This window comes from Pezoporus wallicus, unplaced genomic scaffold (assembly GCF_028554395.1).
Source record: "Pezoporus wallicus isolate ANWC-B61680 ecotype Strahan unplaced genomic scaffold, APGP_CSIRO_Pwel_v1 contig_608, whole genome shotgun sequence".
Taxonomy (NCBI): Eukaryota; Metazoa; Chordata; class Aves; order Psittaciformes; family Psittacidae; genus Pezoporus; species Pezoporus wallicus.
Genome location: NW_026639059.1, coordinates 702,945 through 728,241, shown reverse-complemented (window position 1 = coordinate 728,241; position 25,297 = coordinate 702,945). Strand labels below are relative to the sequence as shown.

General features: G+C 38.1%; 2 protein-coding genes across 2 annotated transcripts in view; one reads left to right on the top strand and one right to left on the bottom strand.

Annotated features, from left to right (window-relative positions):
* CWC27 (CWC27 spliceosome associated cyclophilin) overlaps positions 1 to 13,515 on the bottom strand; it is a 124,351-nt gene extending 110,836 nt beyond the window's left edge. The window contains exons 1-9 of the mRNA XM_057413574.1: positions 13,428 to 13,515; positions 11,132 to 11,228; positions 9,398 to 9,510; positions 6,058 to 6,201; positions 5,203 to 5,301; positions 4,935 to 5,038; positions 4,229 to 4,298; positions 3,111 to 3,190; positions 53 to 86 (exon numbers count right to left, since the gene is read on the bottom strand). Of these exons, the coding sequence (XP_057269557.1) occupies positions 53 to 86; positions 3,111 to 3,190; positions 4,229 to 4,298; positions 4,935 to 5,038; positions 5,203 to 5,301; positions 6,058 to 6,201; positions 9,398 to 9,510; positions 11,132 to 11,228; positions 13,428 to 13,469 (783 nt within the window). The 5' untranslated portion in view covers positions 13,470 to 13,515. The remainder of the gene's footprint in view (positions 1 to 52; positions 87 to 3,110; positions 3,191 to 4,228; positions 4,299 to 4,934; positions 5,039 to 5,202; positions 5,302 to 6,057; positions 6,202 to 9,397; positions 9,511 to 11,131; positions 11,229 to 13,427) is intronic.
* Positions 13,516 to 13,828: 313 nt separating this feature from the next.
* Positions 13,829 to 22,871, top strand: SREK1IP1 (SREK1 interacting protein 1). Its single transcript, XM_057413576.1, has 5 exons — positions 13,829 to 13,881; positions 16,832 to 16,879; positions 18,430 to 18,570; positions 20,711 to 20,789; positions 22,279 to 22,871. Exons 1-5 carry the CDS (start codon positions 13,869 to 13,871, stop codon positions 22,463 to 22,465), a joined length of 468 nt encoding a protein of 155 aa, XP_057269559.1. The 5' UTR covers positions 13,829 to 13,868; the 3' UTR covers positions 22,466 to 22,871.
* The last annotated feature ends 2,426 nt before the right edge of the window (positions 22,872 to 25,297 follow it).

Genomic DNA, 25,297 nt, shown 5'->3' with positions numbered 1-25,297 from the left:
CTAATTCACACAGTGTAAAAAACAAGTCTCACTGTAAAAAGACGTTACTTACCTCACTCACATCCCCTTCTTCACTTGCTGAATCACTAAAAGAAGAAAAATAATCATAACTGTTTTGAAGTAACAGAGATCTAAGACAGTGCTTTAAATCTCCAGTTCTTATATTAAAAAAAATAAAATTGTTTCGTTACCTTCTTGAAATTGTAGTCAACATAGTCATTATATCATCCTCATATTCATCTTAAAATTATCACTTAATACTGTTTTTTATCATTTGACTGTTATTATATCTTCCAATTAAAAATGTTCAAAAACACAGGATAAAACCACACTTCCATACAACAGACAAATTTTAACCATATCTTAAGCCATCCAGAGAAAACACTAATGTATACAGCTAGGGAAAAAAACCCACGAAGAACTCACTTAAGATGCAAGTATCAAGCTATTTCTAGTATTTCATTGCAAATGTTCCATATTTTGGAAAGGCTTCTTTGTATAGGCATGTTTAACTTGCATTATAGTGATAATTAAGTTTAAAGTAAAATTTTTAATTTGTTATACAGCTACAGTTTAATGCATTAAAAAAGGAATCTATGTGAATATACTGAGGCTACATATCCACTATTAACTGTCACAAACTCATAATGAAGACCCTTGAAGATTCTTCCAACACACTATTAAAAAAAAGTTATAGTAGAGAAATAAAGCAAGGAATATTAAAGGAGTCCTAAGTCAAGGAAGTAATCCAGATCATCAAAGAAATTATAAATTTGTTGGATTAAAAATTCATCCAGAAAACTCTCTGAGGAAGTATTACTTAAGAGATGATAATTAAAAAAAAACCAAACAAAACAGAAACAAAACCAAGCCTCTTCCCCCATTTATAAAGCAAATATTTAGAATGCATTCATTCAGATCTGTAATTCTGGTGTCAGTCCAGAACAAGTAGGAGCCACAGTAAGAGTTAAATGGCCTACTTCTATTTGGAACTTGTGGCGTGGCTATACAGGGAACTGCCTTACCAATAACCTCTGGGAGTGTTTTGAAGAGGCTATACGTGGCTGTGGATGATCTCTCTGATCTATTTGGACTCACATAGAATCTCAGACCAAAGTTTTTTAAGAAAACCAAGTAGTACTGGGTAAGTCCATGCATGAATAAAAAGATGGGTAATAGGGAACACAAGTTAGAAGAAAACAATCATTTCCTGCAGTGAAGAAGATCACTAGTGTATATCCACAGTAGTCCATGTGAGAGCTTAACCTGTTCAGTGATCTCAGAAACAAGATAGACAAACAGCCAGGTCACTGTTTTGGTAATACTAAGTTATGCAGGATGGCAAAGCCAAGAGTAGACTGAAGAATTGAAGACGGAAGTGTATGAGAAGACAACAAAATGACAGATGAAATCTGAAGTAGATAAAAATAAAGCTATGCACATGAAGAAAAGGACTTCCACAGCCAGAACAAGTTGCTTACAGCTGACCACCACTGATCACCATGTGTCCCTCAGGGGTCCATATCAGAACCAGTACTGTTTAATAAATTCACTAATGACACAGACAGTGGGATCGAGTGCACCCTCAGCAAGTTTGCAGACAACACCAAGCTGAGTGGTACAACTGACATACCTGAGGGATTAGATGCTGTTCAGAGGGACTTGGACAAAAGAGAGAAGTGGGCCCATGAGAACCTCACAAAATTCAACAAGGCAAAATGCAAGGTCCTGCATCTGGGTTGAAGCAACTCCCTGGTATCAATACAGGCTGGGGGATGAAGAGATTGAGAGCAGTCCTGTGGAGAAGAACTGGTACTGGTGGATGAAAAGTTGGACATGAGCTAGCAGTAGGCACTCACAGACCAGAAAGCCAAACCTATGCTGGGCTGCATCAAAAGAACCGTGACTGTGATTCTCCCCTCTGCTCTTGTGAGACCCCACCTGGAGTAGTGCAGCCAGTTCTGGAGTTCTCAGTACAGAAAAGACAGGGGCCTGTTGGAACAGGTCCAGAGGAAGGACACAGAAATGACTAGAGAGGTGGAACACCTCTCCTGTGAAGAAAGGCTGAGAGAGCTGGGGTTCTCCACTGTGGAAAATAGAAGTCTCCAGTGACACCTTATTGTGCCCTTTCATAGGGACAGAGTTTTTAGTAAGGCCTGTTGCCACAATTAGGGAGGTAAAAACACTGGAACAGGTTGCCTGGAGAGGCTGTACGTGCCCCATCCCTGGAAATATCCAAGGTCAAGCTGGACAGGGCTTTAAGCAACCTGACCTAGTTGAAGATGTCCCTGCTCACAAATGCAAGGGGAATTGGACTAGGTGACCTTTAAACGTCCCTTCCAACCCAAACTACTCTATGATAAGCAAATTCTTGGAGCTGATGTATTTTCATGGAGTTGTCTCAGCTCAATGCTCAACACTGGTTAAAAAAAGCAGATCAGAAGTTTAAAAAGAAATAGGGAAGAAAGCAGACCATCCTTATGCAAGCATACAGATTTAAGATTCACCTAATTTTAGGACAGAACCAAGGTTGGCAAGAGCAACAATAAGTACAAACAACTTCTGTGGGGAGAAAAGTTTAGGCTACAAAAGAGGGCCTAAGTAGGGATTGTGGTAAAGAAAAGTATAAAGAGACTGACTGCTCACTGTCTCATGCAGCAGTCCAGTAAAGATTAGTATTTATTAAATAATGCCAGTAGCTGCCAGGTTCAGAACAAAAAGAGGAGTCCTTTTTACTGCAGGAGACATAAAGTTGTGAATAGAAACAATATCATGAGAGAATGGGGATGTACTTTGATAAGAGATCTATTAAGGATTATTAAACAGATGAACCACATCAAACTCTGACAGTCCCCTGAGCTGAAAGTAGATGGAGGCTGGGTAGACTGCTCAATTAAACATTATGCTTGCCCTGCTTTTACTCTTTGTTGGGCATCCACTGATGGCCAGTGCTGGTGACAGCATAGTGGGTTGGAGAAACACTTGGTCAGATCCAGCATTGCCAATTCGTAATTTCTTAAACAGTGACAAAAAATGAGTATACATGACACTAATCACATCCAACATCCTGAAAGTAAAGCTGTTCTGGAAACTGGAAATCATGTGTTAACCTTTTGACAGCAGGAACTGAGCTTAGATGTGGATCATCCTTCAGCAGATCATGACTACTTTTACTTTTTCCCTTCATGCTCTGTTAAAAAAAAAAAAAAAAAGAAAAAGGTATTATCAGTTCCAGTGTTTGAGGGAATAGATGATGACAAAGGTAATGATAAGAAAAAGATAACTTATTTCATGTAAGCTTTAGCTTAATCAGTAAGTATAAACACTTTTAACGGCAGAACAGAGGAGTTCCAGGAAGAGGAGCATCAAGTTTAAAACTACTGTTGTGATAAACCTTTACTATCATCCTGACTGATACCATCTCACTATAATATTGACCACCATTATTCACTGTTGTCTTTTGCAGTTTTAATTAAATACTGAGGACCGTTTTTCCACCATGTGGTACAAGACTCACCAAGATGTAGTCTGATCGTTAACTGAAGCAGGTAGGTAGCCAAATCATAGTGCTCTCAAGAAATAATTTGCTCAGCAGTAGAAATCAGAATGACTGTTTTTTAAAGAAATTTTTAAACTAGCCATATTTAAAAGGCAAATTCAGTTAAGGAAAATTAACTCAGAGACTACCTACGCAACCCTAGTTCTGTGAATGTGGACAGTTCACAACAGTGTAATATTTAGTTATGACAATGTACTATTTTCCCCACAGCAATCCCACTTCATTTTGCACACAGAATGGATATACATAAGAAGACAGAGCTAAGAATGTGCTGGCAGTGAACAAGCTGATTTCAAACCGCATGTATTTTACCAAGAAATCACACTAATATTAAGAATAATTATGTGAAGAATAATGAAGTACCTATCACCTCCATGAATTTTAAATGGCAGATGTAGATCTACACTATGAAGTACGGACTTTTATGTTTATCGAAATGTAAAAATATCACACAATAAGTGAAGGCACCTTCAAAGGTACAAGTTAAAAACCTCTATCTTTTCAACACGATAAAATTGTAGAATCATAAAACCTGACATAATTTTCTAGTATTACTGCTCAAAACTCAAATATAAGAACAAGATTAAAAACTTCAGAGTTTTTCACAGATATGCAAAAAAAAGGTAATCTTAAGTCAAAAAGAAAAATAGGGATGATTTGGTATGGTACCTGACTAACTCTACTGACTTCCTCCTCTTCTTCTTCAGCTTCTTCCCCAAAGGAAAGCAGGTTAAAATTTCTTTTAAGAGAGAAAACATATTTTCTAGTAAATCTTTACATACTATGTTAATAACATTCCATAAACTTTCAATGTATTACTTTCATACTGTATACAATTTAAAAAAAAATAACCCTTTTTTCCTGCTAAAGGTACCAATTTCACTTTTCATTGCATGTTTATGACTATCAAATTTCATTCACAGAAACAGAAATTTTTCACGTCAAAATGCTTTTTGCTAAGTGTTTTAGTGGAAGAAAAGTGATAGGTGATAAAACAGGTTCAAAAATCTCACAGAACTGAGTCACGGCCTACTTACTAATACATATTAACTTCAGCATCATGTCGTTCACAAAAGAATTATTGCATATTCTTGCCCATGGGAAAGGCTTAAGCTACCTTTTCCTCTCTTATACAACAAACTATCAGCATGCATGAAACAGGTACAGCTCAGCTGATGTAACAGTAACCACTTCAGTCAGTGCAATTAGATTCCTTATCATCTCAGAAACAGTGAAGTAGGTTTTGCTTAAATTAGAGAACGATCTCTGTGCATCTTGGTAAAGCATTGTGTTTCGAAACCAGAAAGAGAAAATTACCAAGCTGCAAATTAAAAGTGAAAGAAAATTAACCACCACTTATGTTGCATATATTTACTTTGTGCCTTTTACTTTGGACTTTTTAGTTTCTTCTTCTGGTTTGTCCTTCTTCAGTTTTCTATTTGGTCTTGGAACAATGTCATCAAAAGGATTAAACAAAACCTGTTAAAAAAAATTAATCTTTAGTAAGTGTTTTGTTAAATGAGTCTGTATTTTAAAACAATATATATAAATCCATGCCAAGTTTTCATACTAGAACACTGTTTTCTGAACACAATGAACAAAATAACTTTAAAAATTTAAATTTCATACCAGAGCATACTCACCTCAGTGCTTCTTATTTTGTGTGGACTGAGAGGTCTCTCTTCCTTGTCAACTTCTACTTCAGCCAGACGCAACATGTTATATATTGTATCCCCTGTAACCTGTTAAGTTTACAAAAAAAAGTTTGAAAGGTCTCGCCTTTGATTTTTATTAATTATTCTGCAGTATGCCAGGCAATTATTATGCAAAGAATTTTGAAAATACAAATGACATAGGAAATATCACTGCCTTACATGTTGTAAGCATGTAAGACTTCTGAAAGACAGCAAGTACAATGTACAAAGGTTTGGGTTTTTTAAACTTAACTGCCAAAGTTGAAGGAAAACAGGTAGCTAAATCTTAATGTGTGAGAGCGCACACAGGGGAAGATGTCAAATTCTTAGTGTGAGCTGTTAAACAGGAAAATAAAAGACATTGTGAAATAAAAAATAGTTGGCTTATTTTCTTTCAGCCGTATCACCAGTGGTAAATTCACCTCATGTTTTTCATTTTCTTGGTTTTCTTGGGTAACTGGAATTTATTTTCCAGTCATAATTTTCTAAAATGTTACTAGTATTAGATGAACTGATTAGTAAGACAGAGCCAAAGTAATATTCAAAAGATTATCCAAAGAAAGCACAACACAAAAATATAATTTAGAAGAATAACAACACCAAAGTAGGTAATTACGGGAAAAAAAACATACAAACATGTCTATTAGACATGGGAAACCCAGAGAACAGAAACAACTTAGAAAGCAGTGAAATCAATTTCAAATGTATGTAGCAGCAGACAACACTAAAATAGCCTTTGAACACAGAGAAACTCATAGTAGTTTCTGTCACACTCAAGCTAGCACTCTAGCCTGTATAGCAGACCTTTCCAAAGATTGTGTGCTTGTTGTTAAGTTCATCTGCACGACCTAGTGTAAAGAAAAATTGACTCCCGTTATCGTGGGGCCCGGCATTTGCCATAGCAACAAGTCCTCTTCGATTAAATCGCAATCGCGAGTGGAACTCATCCTGGCAAAGACAGAGAGAAAAGAACATGATTTAAGTATGAAAATATTTTTTCCACTTCTTTAGCTACATCTTATTTACATCAATATGCACACACAGAATATTTGCTGTTAATTTTATTTCAGACAGTAATAAAGCCAAAGTCTTTTGAAACTTCATGCCAAAATTATATTTAAAAGCTTCTGTTTTCAGCAGGGATTATTTTTAGTCAATGTTTTTTGTTCTTAGTGCCTATAATAATGCAAACAAGTGAACAATCTTGTTTCAAAAGAAACTGTAAACATGTATCCAACAAACACTGATACAAAAACTTAGAAATTAGTATATCAATAACAGAAACATACCAGTAATAAAATTCTAAGTTTTGTTTAACTAACTTCCTCTTTCTCCAATCACTGCGTAACAATCGTTATTCATTATTTTTATTGGAATTATTATCCCCCCAATATTTAGAAAATCCAAAGCATTTCTAAAAGTAACTACATCTATTACATGTATTGTAAAACCACTATTCTTGTTAGCCACTGTATTTAGACAAAATATTCTAATTCCTGTAGAATAATTGAAAGCTCAGTAACAGGTTGCAATAATACAGTACTGCAACAATTCATAGGAAGAACATTTTCTGGACTATAAAAAGACAGAATATGATTACTTTCAAAGCAAAGCTGAAGTGATGAGTAACATACTAATATCATTAAATACCATTAATGGTTCTAAAAACTGCAATATTGAGATACATTAATTTTAAGGAGCAGTGCTTCTACAATACTGGTAATATTTTTTTTCTGTTCTCTGATCAGGTACCAACCCCTTCCACAAACTTAACATTCATGTTATGAGTCTACTCTGTCAGCAGGGAGATAGAAGGCCCAGACACAGGCTATGCAGCTTTCATCATGAATTAAAGGTGCCAGCCACATCTGAAATAAAACAATCAGGCAGAACAGGACACAGCTGCTGTGCATGTGTAGCTTCATTCAGAATCTCAGCCTCCTGGTTAAGAGATGAGCCATCCTAGTAGCAATAATATTAACAAACACACAAAAAACATTCAAAGACCTTTGCTAAATGAGAGACAATATGTGTAAACAATGTACATTTCTGCATCAGAGTTTGCCACAGATCAACACTTACTCTTCACTCTTCCTCGCCTCACATGAGCGTGTGAAGTTCAACATTAGGAAGGTTATACATTTATCATAGTATCAGAACACCCAGAGTTAAGAACTCTCAATTTAAAAAGACATATTAAAAAATACCAAAGAAACATGTGAAAGTAAGTACTATACATGTATAATGATGCATGTCTAATAACAAGTTTGTCTTCTCACAACCAAATAAAAAACGGACTAGGGAGAAGGTAGGCCACCTCTGGAAGCTCTTGGGAGAACTAGCTACACAGGATTTGGAAAAGGCTGAGGTTCTGAATGACTTCTTTGCCTTGGTCTTCACTGGCAAAGGCTCAGACCACACCACCCAAACCTTGGAAGGCAGATGCAGGGACTGTGAGAATGAAGACCTTGCGCCCACTGTAGGAGAGGATCTGGTTCGAGACCATCTTAAGAATCTGAACATGCACAAGCCCATGGGACCTGATGAGATCCATCCGTGGGTCCTGAAGGAGCTGGCGAATGAAGTTGCTAAGCTGCTGGTCATCATATTTGAGAAATCATGGCAGTCAGGTGAAGTTCCCAATGACTGCAAAAAGGGAAATATAACCCCCATTTTCAAGAAGGGGAAAATGGATGACGCAGGGAACTACAGACCAGTCAGTCTCACCTCTGGGCCTGGCAAAATCCTGGAGCACATTCTCCTGGAAGGCGTGCTAAGGCACATGAAAATCAACAAGGTGGTTGGTGACAGCCAGCATGGCTTCACTAAGGGGAAATCCTGCCTGACCAATGTGGTGGCCTTCTATGATGGGGCTACAGAACTGATGGACAGGGGTAGAGTAGCTGATGTCATCTACCTGGACTTGTGTAAAGCGTTCAACACTGTCCCACACAACATCCTTGTTTCTAAACTGGGGAGACATCAATTTGATGGATGGACCACTCGGTGGATAAAAAACTGGATGGATGGCTGCACACAAAGAGTTGTGGTCAATGGCTCAATGTCCAACTGGAGACCAGTAACGAGTGGTGTCCCTCAGGGATCGGTGTTGGGACCAGTCTTGTTCAGTATCTTTGTCGCTGACATGGACAGTGGGATTGAGTGCGCCCTCAGCAAGTTTGCTGATGACACCAAGCTGTGTGGTTCGGTTGATACGCTGGAGGGAAGGAATGCCATCCAGAGGGACCTTGACACACTTCTGAGGTGGGCTGATGCCAACCTTATGAAGTTTTAACCATGCCAAGTGCAAGGTCCTGCACCTGGGTTGGAGCAATCCCAGGCACAGCTACAGGTTGGGCAAAGAAGAGATTCAGAGCAGCCCTGCGGAGAAGGACTTGGGGGTGTTGGTTGATGAGAAAATGAACATGAGCTGGCTTCAGTGTGCACTTGCAGCCCACAAAACCAACCGTATCCTGGGCTGCATCAAAAGGAGCGTTACCAGCAGGTCAAAGGAGGTGATCCTGCCCCTCTACTCTGCTCTTGTGAGACCTCACCTGGAGTACTGTGTGCAATTCTGGTGTCCTCAACATAAAAAGGACATGGAACTGTTGGAACAAGTCCAGAGAAGGGGCACAAGGATGATCAGGGGACTGGAGCACCTCCTGTATGAAGATAGGCTGAGAAAGTTGGGGCTGTTCAGCCTGGAGAAGAGAAGGCTGCATGGAGACCTCATAGCAGCCTTCCAGTATCTGAAGGGGTCCTATAGGGATGCTGGGGAGGGACTCTTCATTAGGGACTGTAGTGACAGGACAAGAGGTAATGGGTTAAAACTTAAACAGGGGAAGTTTAGATTGGATATAAGGAGAAATTCTTTCCTGATAAGGTGGTGAGGCACTGGAATAGGTTTCCAGAGGAGGTTGTGAATGCTCCACCCCTGGCGGTGTTCAAGGCCAGGTTGGATGAGGCCTTGGGTGATATGGTTTAGTGTAAGGTGTCCCTGCCCACGGTGTGGGGGTTGGAACTAGATGATCTTAAGGTCCTTTCCAACCCTGACTATTCTATGATTCTATGAACCTAACATAGCAGGATGAACAACTGATAGAGAATAACCAAAAATTAATGCATAAGATATACAGATACATACCTTGAAGGGAGCTCCATAGATTGAATCTCCACCTGATCCAGTACCAGTGGGATCACCTCCCTGCACTATAAAGCCAGGCACTACTCTGTGAAATATTGTGTTATTGTAATACTCTAAAGAAAAAAAAAAAAAAAAGGATATTAAAAACGTGTAAGTGGTCTCAAAATCAGACTTTCATATAAATGCTCAGAGACTGAATTTCCAGAAAGCAAGTAATGTAATTGGATTCTGCTATTTCCACTGGGTTTCCTCCTCTTCCACTGTCCCACTCAGTGTGACTGTATCTCAGCTATAGAGTAATGCTGGTGACATTTATGAAGAAAAAAAGAAAAACGAAGTGGTATCATATGTTTCAAAAAACACTGCCAATCACCAACAAGATGGTATAAATGAATTATTTTCTTTTCAGCTTTCAAATTTTATCACTGGAATGATACTACTAATGTAAATCAATTTAAACGAGAGCTAAAACTAGTATGCTGTGTCCCAGCCAACATCTCACATAAATCGTTAGCCATACCCATACACCAAATGATTAACATGTTAACAGCATGGAACACAGGTGTCTTCCCTTTCACCACCTTCACTGTACCAAAAACCGGTAATTTTCACAACATGAAACATGTGGTACATTTTGCTTCCTAAGTTATTTTCTTTCGTCTATATACCCATCCATCTGTCTAACCAGATAAGTGATATGAGATCATAAGACAACAAATGAATGAAAACTTTACTTGACATAAATTTCTGGGTTTTGCTTTCTGGTTTGTTTGGGTTTTTCAACAACTAAAAATAAACCTTCAGGATGCTGCAAGACAAAGCAGGATCTGAAAATGTCGCAGCAAAGACAGATCTATTAATGGATGGTTACATGTTAGGATACTCACAAGAGAAATACTCAAATTTATTATACAAAGCATAGGATCTTACACAGCAGTCAGAGAAACTTAGAAAGGAAATAAAGACCAGTTCTTTAACACTAGGACAACTGAATTCTTACCACTCACCAAGAACTAAGAAATTGATTCTCCATTATAAAAGATCTTCACATTAGCTGTAAGAATATGGAACAAGTTGGATATGTGCTGGAGGCACAAATCCTAGACTAATATTTTTCCTTAATAGAGGAGTGCTAAAAGAACTCTTAACCACTTTATAAATGCATACATGAGATAATAGCAGCAGCTAGAGAGCACATAAAGGCACAGGGCCCTTCACATATTCTTGTTACAGTTTTTCCAATAGGGAGCTTCTCATTCTGGTACCCACTGCTTCAGTGAAGAGCACTACAGAGCCTCCATCAACAAAAACTACAGCAAAGGAAACATTACAAGAACTCATGAAAAAAATAAGGTAATAAAGATGGTGATACAGAAATGAGAATTTTGGAGCATGTTCAATACTGCATCATCGCCATTTCACACATACATTAAAGAAGCAGTAATATTTGTAGAGACTTGGTGAAAATAAGCCTTTTCAAGCCTCTGACATTTAATTTTTCACTAATAGTCATCATTTGCTACACTGGAGAAAACCCGTTATTATTTTTCCCCACTGGGTTTATCAATAACCTTGAAATACATTGTCTGACTGTTGGTTAATATTTTCTAAATACAAATAAATCTATTAACATATTAAATTTAAAACATAATTATGACCTCTGTTTTACCAAAAAAACCCACAAAGATTGCATATGAAATAATTTCAATAATGCCTATCCCATTCAGTCATTACCTTCCATACAAAGCTGGATGAAATTTCGACATGCTTTTGGTGCTTCTTTAGACCATAATTCTATATCTATATCCCCTGCTGTTGTTCTCAGCAAAACCTATGAAAAGATAAAGACACCATTAGTTTTATTGTAACTTAATCAATTATCAAAGAATATATCCTGAGTTAAAAAATACACTTCAGAACTCATTATATACTAACAGTAACAGACATTTGAATGTGCCAGGTAGATACTGTTAGTTTAGACTGTATTGCCAGAACACTATCCTAGAAAAAAATACTATATATTCTAGAAACACTACGTAATTCTATATATATAGTACAATATTACATATATTGTGTATATATATATAGTATATAATAAGCACTATGTGTTCTAAAAATATAAAATATATAATTCTAGCCAGAACTGTATCTATTCAGATAGCCTCCATTGAACAATAGTCAGTATTATACATCATCATAAACTTTAATTATTTGACTATTTTCACCCACAATCAAATCCCCTTAAAGTACACACCAGACTTCCCCATTTTCCTGCATTACCCACCAAGTGCACCCAGGTCCTTGAGTGAAAGCAATCCCGTGACTGGGTTTGCCTTTGCCTGAGGCAGGAATAATGCACAGTATCTTTCTTAGCATTTTCTTTATGTGTACTACAGGAACTTTATCACCGTCTACAGTATGTAAAAAAATATTTATTCAGATACAGTTCTGAACTGATATGCATAATGAGGTTTCAAGGACAATGACCTGGTACCTGACACTAGCACTTCCATAATGAAACAACATGGTGAAGAAAAAAATTGCATCATTAATCTCCAAAACCATATAGCTTTTTCACAATACCATTCAATACAGCGAGAGATCATAATAAAATTAAGAACCTAATCACAGAATCATAAGAATGAACTCAGTTTGAAAAGACCTTTAAGATTATCAAGTTCAGCCATTACCCCAGCACTGCCAAGATCACCAGTAACCCATGTCACTAAGGGCCTCATCTACATGCTTTTTGAACGCTTTCAGGGATGGTGACTCCACCATTCCCTAGGCAGTCTGTTCCAGTGCCTGACCACCCCTTCTTCTCCATGAAGAAATTTCTCCCAATATCCAATCTAAACCTTCTCAAGCACAGCTTGAGGCCATTACCTCTTGTCCTATCACTTGTTACCTGGGAGAAGAGACTGATCCCCACCTCACTACAACTTCATTTCAGTTAGTTGTAGAGAGCAATAAGGTCCCCACCTCAGCCTTCTCTTCTCAAGACTAAACCCCTCCAAGGTCCCTCAGCTGTTCCTCATCACACTTGTGCTCCAGAATCTTGAGCAGCTTCTTTTCCCTTCTCTGGACCCACTCCAGCACCTCCATGTCTTTCTTGTAGTTAGGGGCCCAGAACTTAACACAGGATATGAGGTGCAGCCTCTCCAGTGCCCAGTACAGGGGATGATCACTGCCCTGGTCCTGCTGCCACACTATAGCTGATACAGGCCAGGAGGCCACTGATATTCTTGGCTTCCTGGCCACAAGCTGCTCATGTTCAGCTCCTTCAATCAGCACCCTCAGGTCCTTTTCCAGTGAGCAGCTTTCCAGCCACTCTTCCCCAAGCCTGTAGTGCTGCATGCAATTGTACCCCAAGTGCAGGCGACATTATCCACAGTCCATTGATCCAGCCTGTCCAGATCCCTCTGAGCAGAGGCAGAGCCCTTCTGCTCTCCAGCAGACCAACACTTCCAGCCAGCTTGATGTCATCTACAAATTTACTGAGGGTGCACCCAATCCCTTCATCCAGATCCTCAACACAGACATTAAACAACACCAGCCCTAACACTGAGCTCTGAGGGACACCACTGGTGACCAGTCGCTAACACGATGTGACACCATTTACCACCACTCCTTGGCCTCTGCTAAGATACAGTCAAGAATAGATAAAATTGAATGTAATGCTTCAAGCACAGCTCTGTGTTACCTATCCACACTGCACGCCTTGTGCTTTGACTCAGGCAGTGTTTTTTAGAACTATATCACTTCAACTTTAAGCAAACCAGCACCACGACATAAAAACCACAGCCATCACCACACACATACATCGCACACCCTCCTCACCTGTCTTCTTCCCCCCGCTAGAACACAGGATTTCTTCACACCCCTCACTAGAAAGCACTCACGTACAGGCACCCCAGCAGCAGACCCCCGCGCGCAGCCCCCTCACATACGCTGCACTGCAACGCCCATCCCGGCCTACCTTGACTACACCTACCCTTCGCCCACCGTAGCCCGTCACAAAGGGCCTCACCTTGCCATTGGTGGGGGGCTCCTGGATGTAGATGTTGCTCATTGTCGAGAAAGGAGCGTCCCAGCAGGTAACCAACTGCTCAAGCAAGACACTCAACTACCCTTCGCCACTAACTCTCCCTACCACCCCGAACCTCCCGCCATCTTGGGCCCCTAAATGCAGCGAAGTGAGATAGGGAGGAAGTTGCCCAAGCCAGGAGGAAGAATGAAGGGATGAGTGCCCTGCCAAAGTCTTTACGGGAATCACTAAGGAAGAAATTCATTTGAGAAAGACTTCTCCAGTTCCATGCAGTCCCTCTCTGTGGCTTCCGTCAGGTACTGAGGTCCCCTGTCCTCCCTGTGAGTGGTACGGTCGGAGAGTGCGCCGGGCAAAGTCTTCCGGCGGGGAGAGGAGCCGCTGCGGGCGCGGGCCGGGCGGACTAGGACTACGGAGTGAGGCGGCATGGCTTTACCGGGTAAGGGCGCCCCGCCAGATTTGTGGGGGAAGGAGAGACAGCGACCGACTGGCCCCGATGCTGGCGTGTTGGGAAGGGGAAATAAGCGGCGGGGTGATGGAAAATTACGCGGGGAGCCCGCGCGATTGTGTGTCGTAGCTGGAAGCGTGAGGCGGAGAGGGCGGCGGCGGCGGCGGCAGCAGCAGCAGCAGCTTGTCGCATCTGCTGCAGGCCGCCCGGGCTGCCGGTGGAGAAGCGTTGCTTTGGTGTGCACGGCCGGCATTCCAAACCAGCCGGCCTGGGGGCAGCGGGAGGGAGATGGCATGGAGGAGGCCGCGCGTCGGGCCAGCCGCTGGTGAGCGCAGCCCTTCGTGCAGTCCCTTCTTTCTAGGCCTGCGGGCTCTCCTCCCAGAGTTCTGCATGAGAGAAGACCAGGTACTGTGTTCCTCTTGTCTGTTACTATAAGCCACCTTGTTTAAAGTTATATCCAAAGCATGGTTATTGTCAGACTTGTTTTTCCTCCTCGTCGTTTGCTATGCATTAAAGCTTGTGTCCTACTGTATTACTGTTTAAATGGACCCATCGGGAATAATGAGACAGGAACTGGAAGAAAGGCTTGCACGGTGTGTGAGGTATTTGGGTCTACGTTAGCCACACAAATGGCCACTGCTTAAAGATTTCTTGATCCTAAGACATGAGGAGTGCTTGGTTGAAGAACAGCTGAATAAGCCTGAGCCTTGATAAGCTTCTCCTGAGAAAAGAGAAGACCTTAATAAGCTTACTTCCATTCCGGAAGGGGTTCTTGAGGAAGACATCTCATGTTTGCATTCAGAGGTTTCCAAAGATTTTTTTTGCAGCCTTGTGCTCTACTGAATGAGTAAGGTCCTTAGTGGTGGTTGTTGCTGTGTCAGTTGTAAATCTGGAAGATTCATATCTTGAAAGAAGAGAATGAGAACAGGAAGCTTCACAGCATCATAGAATTAATTGGTTTGGAAGGGACCTTAAAAATCATATAGTTTCAATCCTCCTGCTTTGGGCAGGTACAAGTTACTAGACCAGGTTGCTGAAAGCTCTGTCCAGCGTGGTCTTGAACACTTTCAGGGATGGGGCAGCCGCAACTTCTCTGGGCAACCTGTGCCAGTAATTTGATTTAATAATCTAAAACTTCACCTAGTGTAAAACCCTGCTTCTAACATTATTATTTAAAGCATTATTATAACATTATTTATTTATTAAAATTTAAATTATTTAGATTAATTAACAGTTACATTTCAGTCTCAGGAATTTGTTGAGTATTTGCTAGCAATGTTCTTGTCATCTGCTGGATGTATGTTTTGGAAATCCTGGCAAATGGCATCTCCACGTATTACAGAACATACTGCAGTGTGTGCCTGACCATACTGATCTGGCTTCCATGGAATACCAACTCTTTCTTTACCTGCAGGTCAGTTACACAGTAGCACCAAAGTTTACTTTCTCTGAGAAAGCTGAGAGAAAGCATGTAGTATTGTAGCTTGGGTGATCTTGTGTTTTATTCACAACTTGTAGTGAACAAACCAATGCTGTTTCGAGTATTTCTTTGACATGATGTCACAAGACACAGGTATACTTTTGTACCTTGGTTCTTGAGACTTTCTTCTGTGTTCGTTACCTCTTTACCTCTCATGGGTTTTCCTCAAATGATAGTTACAAACCAAGCACCTACACACTGCTGAATTTATAGACCTGGAAGGTGACATGTCATAGTAAGGTTTTGGGATCCACAGAAAACCTTGTGTCATAATAGTATGTAAGTACCCAAATTGCTTAGCTTTCCAGTGCTCTTCAGGACATAGACCAGTGAGTTGTTGAGGTTTTAAGTTATTTTTTCAACCTGGGGTTTGAAGGTTTCCCTTGTTATTTTGAGTAGGGTTTTCTAAAGGCAGTGCTTGTCTCAGTCGAGAAAACTTTAAATTCATGGAGCTGATGTACCTGCTTTCTGGTTCACTAATTTCTGTCATGCATTTCTCCTTGAATTTGCTTAATTATTTAAATAAATTAACCTAGTTATTAAATAAACTGTATGTAGTTGTTTAAGTTGCCTTTTTATATGTTTCATTAAGTTGCAGGATAGAAAGGCACCCTTTGATTTTGAAAATTCAGTTGTGACTTTCATTATGGATATTGATATATTTTTGGGGAGCAGGTCTCTGGGGTTTCTCTTCTTTTGAGTCATGTCCTACTATGTCTGTTTAACTTAACTGTGAGATCAGATAGGGAAATCACACACTTGCTGTCCCTAAAATTTGTGCTATTATGGTCCTCCTTCCTGCGCAGCATTTACAGATATTTTTGTTACTCACTTCACTTTATTCCACATTTGCTTTCTTGCGCCATTAGTTCTTTTTATTTGGCATCATGTTGTCTGGATTCAGAATAATTTAATGATTAGCTTAGCTTTTTTAAAAAAAAAAACTGAACACAATTGCTTTTGTCTTTTTTTTTTTTTTCCCCACTTTTCAGGAGTGATTTTTTTTTTTTTAATTGGCTTTTTAACACAGTTCTTGTAATTAGAATATAAATTACTTCAGAGTTCCCAGTGACTGTTTGTCAGCATCAATGCACTGCTAGAATTAATAAGTAGACCTGTAGTGTGCAATTAGGTACCACTGGAATATCAGATAGCTATTACCATGTTCGTGCTGTAACAAAACAAATGCGTAAACCTTCAGAGGCACAGAATAATTGTTAAAATTATCACAGAAAGAACAGAATAAATCAAATAAGAATTTGGTAGTAGGCTGATGCACAGAAAAGTAGCCTTAGAAATGCACTGGTTTGCTTTGCTTTAAGTTTTTTAAGACATCTTAGTGTACTTAATACTCTGAGGCAGGATCACTCCTGTCTATGTATTGACATTATCAAGCTAGGTTTAAAAGAAGCTTGATGGTTCTGTTTAGCAACACCTAACTGATGAAATTTTATCTTTCAGGTGGAAATAAGGATAATATCAGAGCTGGATGCAAGAAGTGTGGCTACCGTAAGTCTGTAGTAAGCAATATGGAGTTACAGCGTTTTCTTCAGTTTATGATGTTGGAATTGCCTTTTGAAGAGTGAGGGGAAATAAAGAAATGTTCTCCCTTGTTGCACAGATGTTTGTTAGTTTAAATTACCATATTTTAAAAAATTATTTATTTCCTATACATTCTCTAGCTACTTACACCTATTTCTGCATTTGAAAATTCTTGAGTTTTCTCAGGGAAAAAAAAAAATATGAAGTATGCTATTTTATTCACATATGCTACATTTGCAATGCAATTACTTGAGAAGCTTTGAATTGAATGCATAGTCTTCGATATCTGTTGAGATTAGCATTTGTGCTTCTTCTGAGTCTCACTGCAAACTTAAGCAAGTGTTTCAGTTCAACTTAGGTCTGTTTTAAAAGAAAAAATAGTTTAAAATCTGTATGATTTTCTGTGTGAAGAAAACACACTTTGTGTATTCTGTGTTTCAAGAAACATTTCTGTCACAAGTTCTGTGGTTAAATTTAGCTCATGCTTTGCATTATGCTCTGATCATACAAGCATCTCTGTGGCTGCTCTCCTGATGAATGGAGACAGGTCGTAGTGAAGACTTTAGTCTGTTAATCACTAGCTCTTACTTTTACAACAGTGGAGCAGTGGCCGGTGTTTGGCAGTAAATTGTGCTGAACTTTTAACAGCATGATTTAGTCTCTTTTAAATGAGTGTTATGTGAGGTGAAGGGGGAAAAGCTTGCTTCATTATTCCACTGCTGACTTTGCCTCCAAAAAATTTTGTCAGTGAATTGCTTTGTATATCTGTTCTTCCAACATAGCTTGGATATCAATATAAATTTAGTGGTTTGTTTCTACATGCAGTAAAAGTCAAGGTTTCTGGAAGATAATAAAACTTGCAGTCAAATCACACATTCTGTATTTATGTTCCTGAAAGGTCTGTCTTCAGATGTAGGTATTTTGGTATGAAGATGAGTTTATTTCAATAATGACTTGAATTCCAGTGTCTTTAGCTTAGTTTCTCCCAAATCATACCTTCACTTTGGTTTATATGTCTTTATTACTTCAGTAGGTGTACTTGCTCTGGTCACTATTATTGAGATTAACTTAGAAAACTAAAAATACTAGCCAAGCAGTACCTCAGTCAGTATTAAGTAGTGGTTGTAAAAAATTGTCTCGTAAGCAAACAAGATTCTTCTATAACGCTGGAGGAGGCAGAAATATCAATGTAACACACTTGCCACGTTCTTTTTTTAAATATTTTGCTTCATGCTTTTAGGTAATTTCTTCAGGAGGGATCTGAGACTATTGAAAATAAAGGTTGGACAAAATCTTGAAATTAGGTATAAGAGAGAGGTCATAAAGCACTCTTAAAGGGATAACCTGTTGAAATTCATCGAGGTTTCTTCAAAGTAAGCCTTCTCCCTCCTTGTTCACAGATTGCTCCCTAGCATTTTTTCACTTCTTAAAACTGAATCATACTAAAATGTATGTTCTTTAGTTTCTGTTGGTTTTGGTAAATTGTTTTTTTCTTTCTGAATATTTGTTTTGTTCAGCTGGTCATCTGACATTTGAATGTCGAAACTTCCTCCGGGTAGATCCGCAAAGAGATATTGTTTTAGATGTTAGCAGCACTAGCAGTGAAGACAGTGAGGAAGAAGAACTACAGAGATTGCAAGCCATGCGTGAAAAAAAGAGTAAGATGTTGTTGGGTTTTTTTTTGTTTGTTTGTTTTTGTTTTTTTGTTTGTTTTTTTTATAAATACATTGGATAGTGGGAACGCCCATTTTATGCTTTTTTTTATAACTACTGGTAGTTCTTTTCAGTCTGTGCTTTAAAAGGTGGTCTTTTACTTCATGTGCTCAGGCTTCAGGGATTTGCTACACCAGCATCTTTTTTTAATTATCATTAATTCCTGTCATAGCAAATTAGTATTGTACGCATTTGGAACATCTCAAAAAGGGCTTATAAATGCAGAAGGTTGTAAGACTATTACTAAGAAGCTGCTTAGGAGAAAATGACATGGACATTCTGAGTTAATCTGTCATTTATGGCATGTAGTTTAAAAATCTTAAAGTTAATAGTAACTCTTAAAACTAATGACAAATATGACAGTTGAATTTATTTCCAGGTTCTAAGTTGTGTTTTGACTGAAACAGCCAGTGAATTGAATTTAAACATTCATATTTGGAAAAGTACTGTTCTTTCTTTGTAAGGTCTGAGCCTCAGTTGTTTGTCAGAGAGAGAATAGGTGGGTTATTTAGCAGATAACTTGAGTTCATTCGAATTTGAACTCCTAAGAGGCTGTTCCCCTCCCTCCTTCTTAGGGGAGGTTGTTCCACCATATGAAGTTTTAAATACATGAATATTCTTCCCCTGTGCCCCTTGAAATGTCATGTTTTGTTCTATTGCTTTCACATTCCAGGCTCACATTCAGTTCCTACTATACAAATTATTTAGAAAGGAAAAGGGTTAGAGAGAACCTTTTAATTTGCTGGAACATTTCAAAAGAAATGGATAGTCTGCTTGTCAGGAGTACTGAGTTGGTACTGTAACAGCCCTTTCTGTTCCTTTCTGGAACAACTCTCTTTGGAAAAACTTGTTCTCATTATGTACTTTTGGATATAAGGGTTTTTTTGGCCTTAAACTGATTGAAGATGGGTGTCTGCAGGAAAAAGAGCTGTTTACTTGATCTTGTAATAACTCTGTTTATTATATGTTCTTTCTTGAATTGTGGCTGCTATGTGTACTGTAAGGAGATATGGATCTTTAATTTTCCATTATCTAGACAGGATTGTGCTATTTTCAGGTGGCCTCATCTTTGCTATTTTCAGGTGGCCTCATTTTTGCACTGTTTTAAAAAAAACTACTGAGTGCTTGTTCATGCATTCTTGTTCATGGTTTTTAATTGCTCCAAAAGTAATTTGCTTTTTGTAACTCACATTGAATTCTTTAAAATTTCACTTGAGAGCATACTGGTACCAGTAATTTCTATTCATGGTAGCAAATGAATAACTGCACTACCATGCAGACTCTATGGGAAGTTATTTGTATGATAGAAATAAGATTGAATGCTCAAAAGTTGCTATCTGTTTTAAGGATAAATTATAAAGCCAGTATTTTCCTGTTAGCTGACACTGTCATGTGTATTTATAGAGTGGATTTGCATTTCAAAGAATTCAAAAATACTTTTTGAACTGCTATAGAAAAGTCTAAAGTAAAAAATTTCATCCAATGTGATAAAACTATTGCTTGTAAGTGAAATGTGAAGATGCTCTACAGTACTATGAAGTGTCAGGGCAGGAAACAAACATGACCAGATAAGGGGTGACTCTTCTGTCAATTTTTTATAGGCACTATTGACAGTTAACTCAAATGTATCTTAGTTAATGGCATAGCTATTTTTGCAGCGTGAGATGAGGATGTATGAAAGTAATTCAGTTAAGGCTAAGGGATTGTTTGTTTGTTTGTCTGTTTGTACCTTCTAGTTAAATGATCTGTTTTCAGACTTGGGCAATACTTTTAAAATACAGAAGAATGGATATGAAAACCTAAAGCTGATGTAAACATATATAGTCACAGGTTTGCTACATTTTACAGGCCTTCCTTCATTTTTAGTGGTTGGATCAAAGTCATTAGAATGTAAGTTGTATGGAAAGTTCTGCTACTCTGCAAAATATTTCTGAAATTACTATACTAGACCAGAATTTGGAGGAAAGGAAAGAAAAACTTTTAACAGGCATTTTGTGGTAATATTACATTGCTATTGAAGGCACGCTTTTAATGCTGATCTTAACTTAGACAAGTGTTTTGTAAACTGTAACTTTTTATCCATAGATTTAAATGAGGAGGAAGAAAAAAAGAAACAAAAACGAAAAAGCAAAGAAAAAACAAAATTAAAAAGACCAAGGAAAAGGTAACTCTATCCCATACCTATTTTATTTTCAAAATAGAACTTCAGAAATATTTCTGATGTTTGGGTTGTTTCTCGGAGAGCACTGCTTCTATTGATGCAACTTTATTTGCAAGTACATCTTTGGTTTAAAAAACTTCCTGTTCTCTAGTGAGAACTTGTTTGTTCTTTGAGATATACTAAAGCCCTAGGCTTTCTGCTGTGGATTTAGGACCTTGGAAGTCTAGAAAGCTCTAGCAAGTTTGAGGTCTGCAGGTCTGAGAAACCAATGCTACTTCTGACTATTCAGTGCTAGGCAAGATGTGGTGGGAAAAGAACAATGAGTCAGGAGCGATATGGAGTTGGTCCAGAGCTTAGAGAAACCTCTCTGCAGTTCAGAGATCCTAAGATTCACTGTGTGCATGCATGCATGGATGTGTAGACACACACACACTCTGAGTAACATGTAACTATCAGAAGGAACACTTTTGTAGTTTTACTTAGCATGTGTTGACTTTCAATGTTACTGTTACTGTAGAAGCCGAAGTTAAGTGTTACTGTAATTTCAAAGGAAAATGCCATAATACCCAAATCTGTTGTGAATCTGAGTTTTGGCCTGCTGACTGATTTTTTAATCTTTTTTTTCATTTTAGATGAGACTATAGACTGGTTAGTCATTAGGACTGTTGATGAGACAATATCCCATGAACAGCATTGAGAGCTAGGAAATATATAACATATTTGAAGGCCGCAGTATGGTGTTTTTCAGAAGTAATCAAACAGGATTTAGCACCGGTTGTATGGGCATTTATCTCCTTCCTTATTTGCATAAAGTAGCTCTGACTTAAACTTACAGAAACAGTAGAAAAGAATCAGTCTGCTGGCTGTAGTCTTTACAGGCAAGTAATTAATAATCATATAAAGAATAGCATAAACCTGCCCTCTTGAGTATAATAATCATGACTTTTCATTTACTATCATCTTAATTCTTGGATATATGTAGTCACTCATCACTGCTGGTTAGAGATCAATATTAGCAGCTGCAAGAGTGTCCAAATTTGTCGTACATATTTCTCTTAGATTTTGTATGAGAGAAATACAATAAAATTTGTCTAAAGGTGTTACTATAGCATTGGTCATAAGATATTTTAAAAGCTGGAAGCGCTATCATATTGTCATACTTTCAGTTTTCAGTCAATCTGTACTCAGTCTTCTTGAATGTTTCAAAACACAACTTGCCTATTCCTTTGTTACTTATCATAAGGTAAACATACTGCTTTTCTGGCACAATAGTCTAATTAGATAGTCTGATTATCTATCACAATAGTCTAATTAGAAAAGTCATCGTTCAGTTGAACATGCAGACCAAGATATCATAAGCTTTCCAGTGGATGTACATATTCTACACGGTGTTCAATTTGTGACATTATATAAATACTGAAATTAACCCCCCCGCATTATGTTTGTGGCATTATTCTTCTTTATATATCAATCTGTGTATATTTTTTCCTAGATCTTCCTCATCAAGTGCAGCTGAAGAGGATGGGCCAAAGTCAAAAAGACAAAAAACACACAAAAAAGAAAGGGAAAAGGAAAAAAAGAATAAATCTAAGAAAGGAAAACATCATAAAAAGGAAAAAAAGAGGCGAAAGGAAAAAAGTTCACCTTCTGATAGTTCGGACAGTTCTAGTAGTGACTGAGGTGCTGGCCTATTTTTGTGTTCACTTCTATAGAGATGATTTTCATTTCAAATCAAAATTATTATGCTTTGCAATCCTGTTGTTTTAAAATGATATATATATATTTTTAAGAAATCTGTTTGCAAATATCAGTGCTTCAAACTATTAATAGACTTTAGGGAAAAAGCCTGTTCTTGTGTTTAAAGACATGCAAGTCTGATTAGTTCTCCACTCCTAAGTTCAGTTGTGAGTACTTGCGTTTGGAATCCTTTACTGTAGGATATGATAAACTTCAGTTTGCAAGTCTTTGTGTAGAAAGATGTGGATTTAAATATGTGTACTAACAGAATGGGTAAATCAAACCTGGAAATTCAAACGAGGTTTTCTATTATGTTATCATTTAAATAAAGGTATGTTTTTTAGAACATTTTCTGCTTACATACATTAATCAGTAAGTCCAAATATGAAATAGTATTTGGGTCCAGAGAAGGGAAGAACAGGCAGTGAGAAACTGGAAGACATTGCTTCTTCAGAATTATCTTGTAAAATTGATCTAGTCAGACTGTGAAACACAATTCCACATTCTTTTGGCAGGATCGCTGTAAGCAAGCTGTAAACAAGCAAAACCAAAAACTATTACTCTATGATTCTATTAATTTTTCAAAGTCTTTTCTGCCTAGGTTTTGTTTTTTTACAATTATGGCCATTTCATCTTAAGCATAAAGTGCCACTTCCTAACACTAGTTGTCTGTCCAGCAAGATTGTTTACAAAGTTCTAAGAACTATGTTAATACAGCATGTGGTGATTAATACATGAATCAAAATGGGAAATTAGAAGACTGACAAGAATTGTGAAGACTCCGCTCATTCTAATAAAACTCTCACTGAAAAGTTAAAAACCAAACAAGTAAAGCTCTTGTGGAATGTCAGCAATACATCATGTTGCAGTCAGTAGCAAAATATACCATTTGCTATCAGGAGCAATATTAAGCATGTCAACATTTAATAACTCGGTTCTGGGGTATCCAGTTCATGTCTTGTACTGTGGTAGGGTACTGGTGCAAGACAGACTGATTCTTTGGAGTTGAGCAGGTGGTGTATAATTCTACCTCAGAAATGCCTAAACCTCAAAGTGATTATGTTTACAGCTTCTTGAAAATGCTGTTTGTGCCTGCGGTTTCTTTTTTTTTTTTTTTGAGGAGGGAGGGTTAATACATTAGACATGGAATTGTTTCCACCTGAGCAGCTTGTATACAGCTGCAGTATAAGTCTCATGGGAGTGAAAATAAGAGGGAGAGCACCTAGGCCTTGGATATTATTGTGAAAAAGCTTATGTTTTCTGTGATGGGTTAGAGCACTGAGTCAGTACAAAAATATTTCATGGTATTTTAATGGTTACTGTGTTTGGTCTGAAAGTTAGATACCTAAATCTGATTTTCAACATAAGAGAGACATAAAAGGTTGCCCTTATTACTGGGCAACTCTTGGTGTAGGTGCTGTGCTAGGAACATTAAGAATAAAAATACTCATAGAAGCCAAAGAGCAAAGAGAAATTACCTGTAACCTTCTTTGTAGGTCTCTCAGTAGATGTCAAGAGTCCTTGCATCTGCTCTTTTTCCTGCTGACTGTTCTAGTCTAATTTTTCATGTCATATATAATGATTTTTGAGATGGGCTTGGGTACATAACTGGAGACTGGACCCCTTAATTAGCTAATGCCTATGCATAGTTTAAAGAACGCTAATTTCAGAAATACTAATCTAACTAATCTAGTTTCCTTAGGGTTGCTGTGGCTGTTAGAGCTTATTTTTGACAGGCTTAACTCTCTACACAGTCATTCTGTAGAGAGCACAGGAGAGTTGTGGGCTACCCAAGCCAGTATTGTTGCCAGAGGAAATATTTAATCAGACCACAGTTTAAGACACAACCCATTATACTCCACCCCTCCCTTCCCTCCCTAAAATGTTCCTTATTTAATGAGATTAGAAGGGTTACTGGAGTTAGGAGAATTCAGATGTAATATGTAATTCTCCCATGATCTTCCTGTGATCTCGTCTCCGATCATCCCATGATGCCAACTCTGGGGAATGGGAGTTTGTACCCTTCTTGATTTCTGAATCAGCTTCATCTGAAGACAAGGATGGCTGAAGCATTCGTTAACCCTTATTAGAGTTAGTATATCTCTGTGGATAAGTAATCTATCAAACTATATTTAATGACAGAGAATGGATAGAGGCTTAAAGTTCAGGAAAACAACTGATATATATTTTAGTAGTATTCTTTATGCTTCTGTGTAGTTTCAAATAGCCATTTTAGATTTTAGTTCTAATTGCTGACATCAAAAGATTATGTATCTAAATGCTGATAGTGTAACTACTGTCCATGTAGCTTTACAGCAGCTATTTATGGTTGTTACAATGGTATTTTGTACAAGAGCGTGAGACATGAATTCCACTATTCATGTCTTGGCACTTGTTACTAGCATACAGCAGGCTCCATCAGTGGGCATGAGGAAACAAGGTAGATACCTGCTGTTTCCTTCAGTTTTCTTTCCCAGAGAGCAGAAGAAAGATGTGCATATCTGCCACCCAGCTAATAACCAGGGAACAGGCTGTGCTATAAAATGCACCAAAGGCTGGAGTCACTGAATCAAAGCTCTATAAAACTATTTTACAAATAGCTGAAGGAAACATACATTCACAGCACAAAAATTACAACTTCACCATTCTCTGCAGCATGTGAGTCACCATGGAAAATCCTTTTCTTCTCTTTGTTGATGTAAAGTATATATACTTTTTAAGTACCTAAAAAAATTGAAAGTTATTTTCAGCACATTCAAATAGATTTGTAAAAC

Coding starts and splice junctions, on each gene's coding strand:
- SREK1IP1 (XM_057413576.1), top strand. Junction 16,880..18,429: donor ATGCAAGAAGTGTGGCTACC/GTAAGTCTGTAG, acceptor TGTTTTGTTCAG/CTGGTCATCTGACATTTGAA. Junction 18,571..20,710: donor AGCCATGCGTGAAAAAAAGA/GTAAGATGTTGT, acceptor TTTTATCCATAG/ATTTAAATGAGGAGGAAGAA.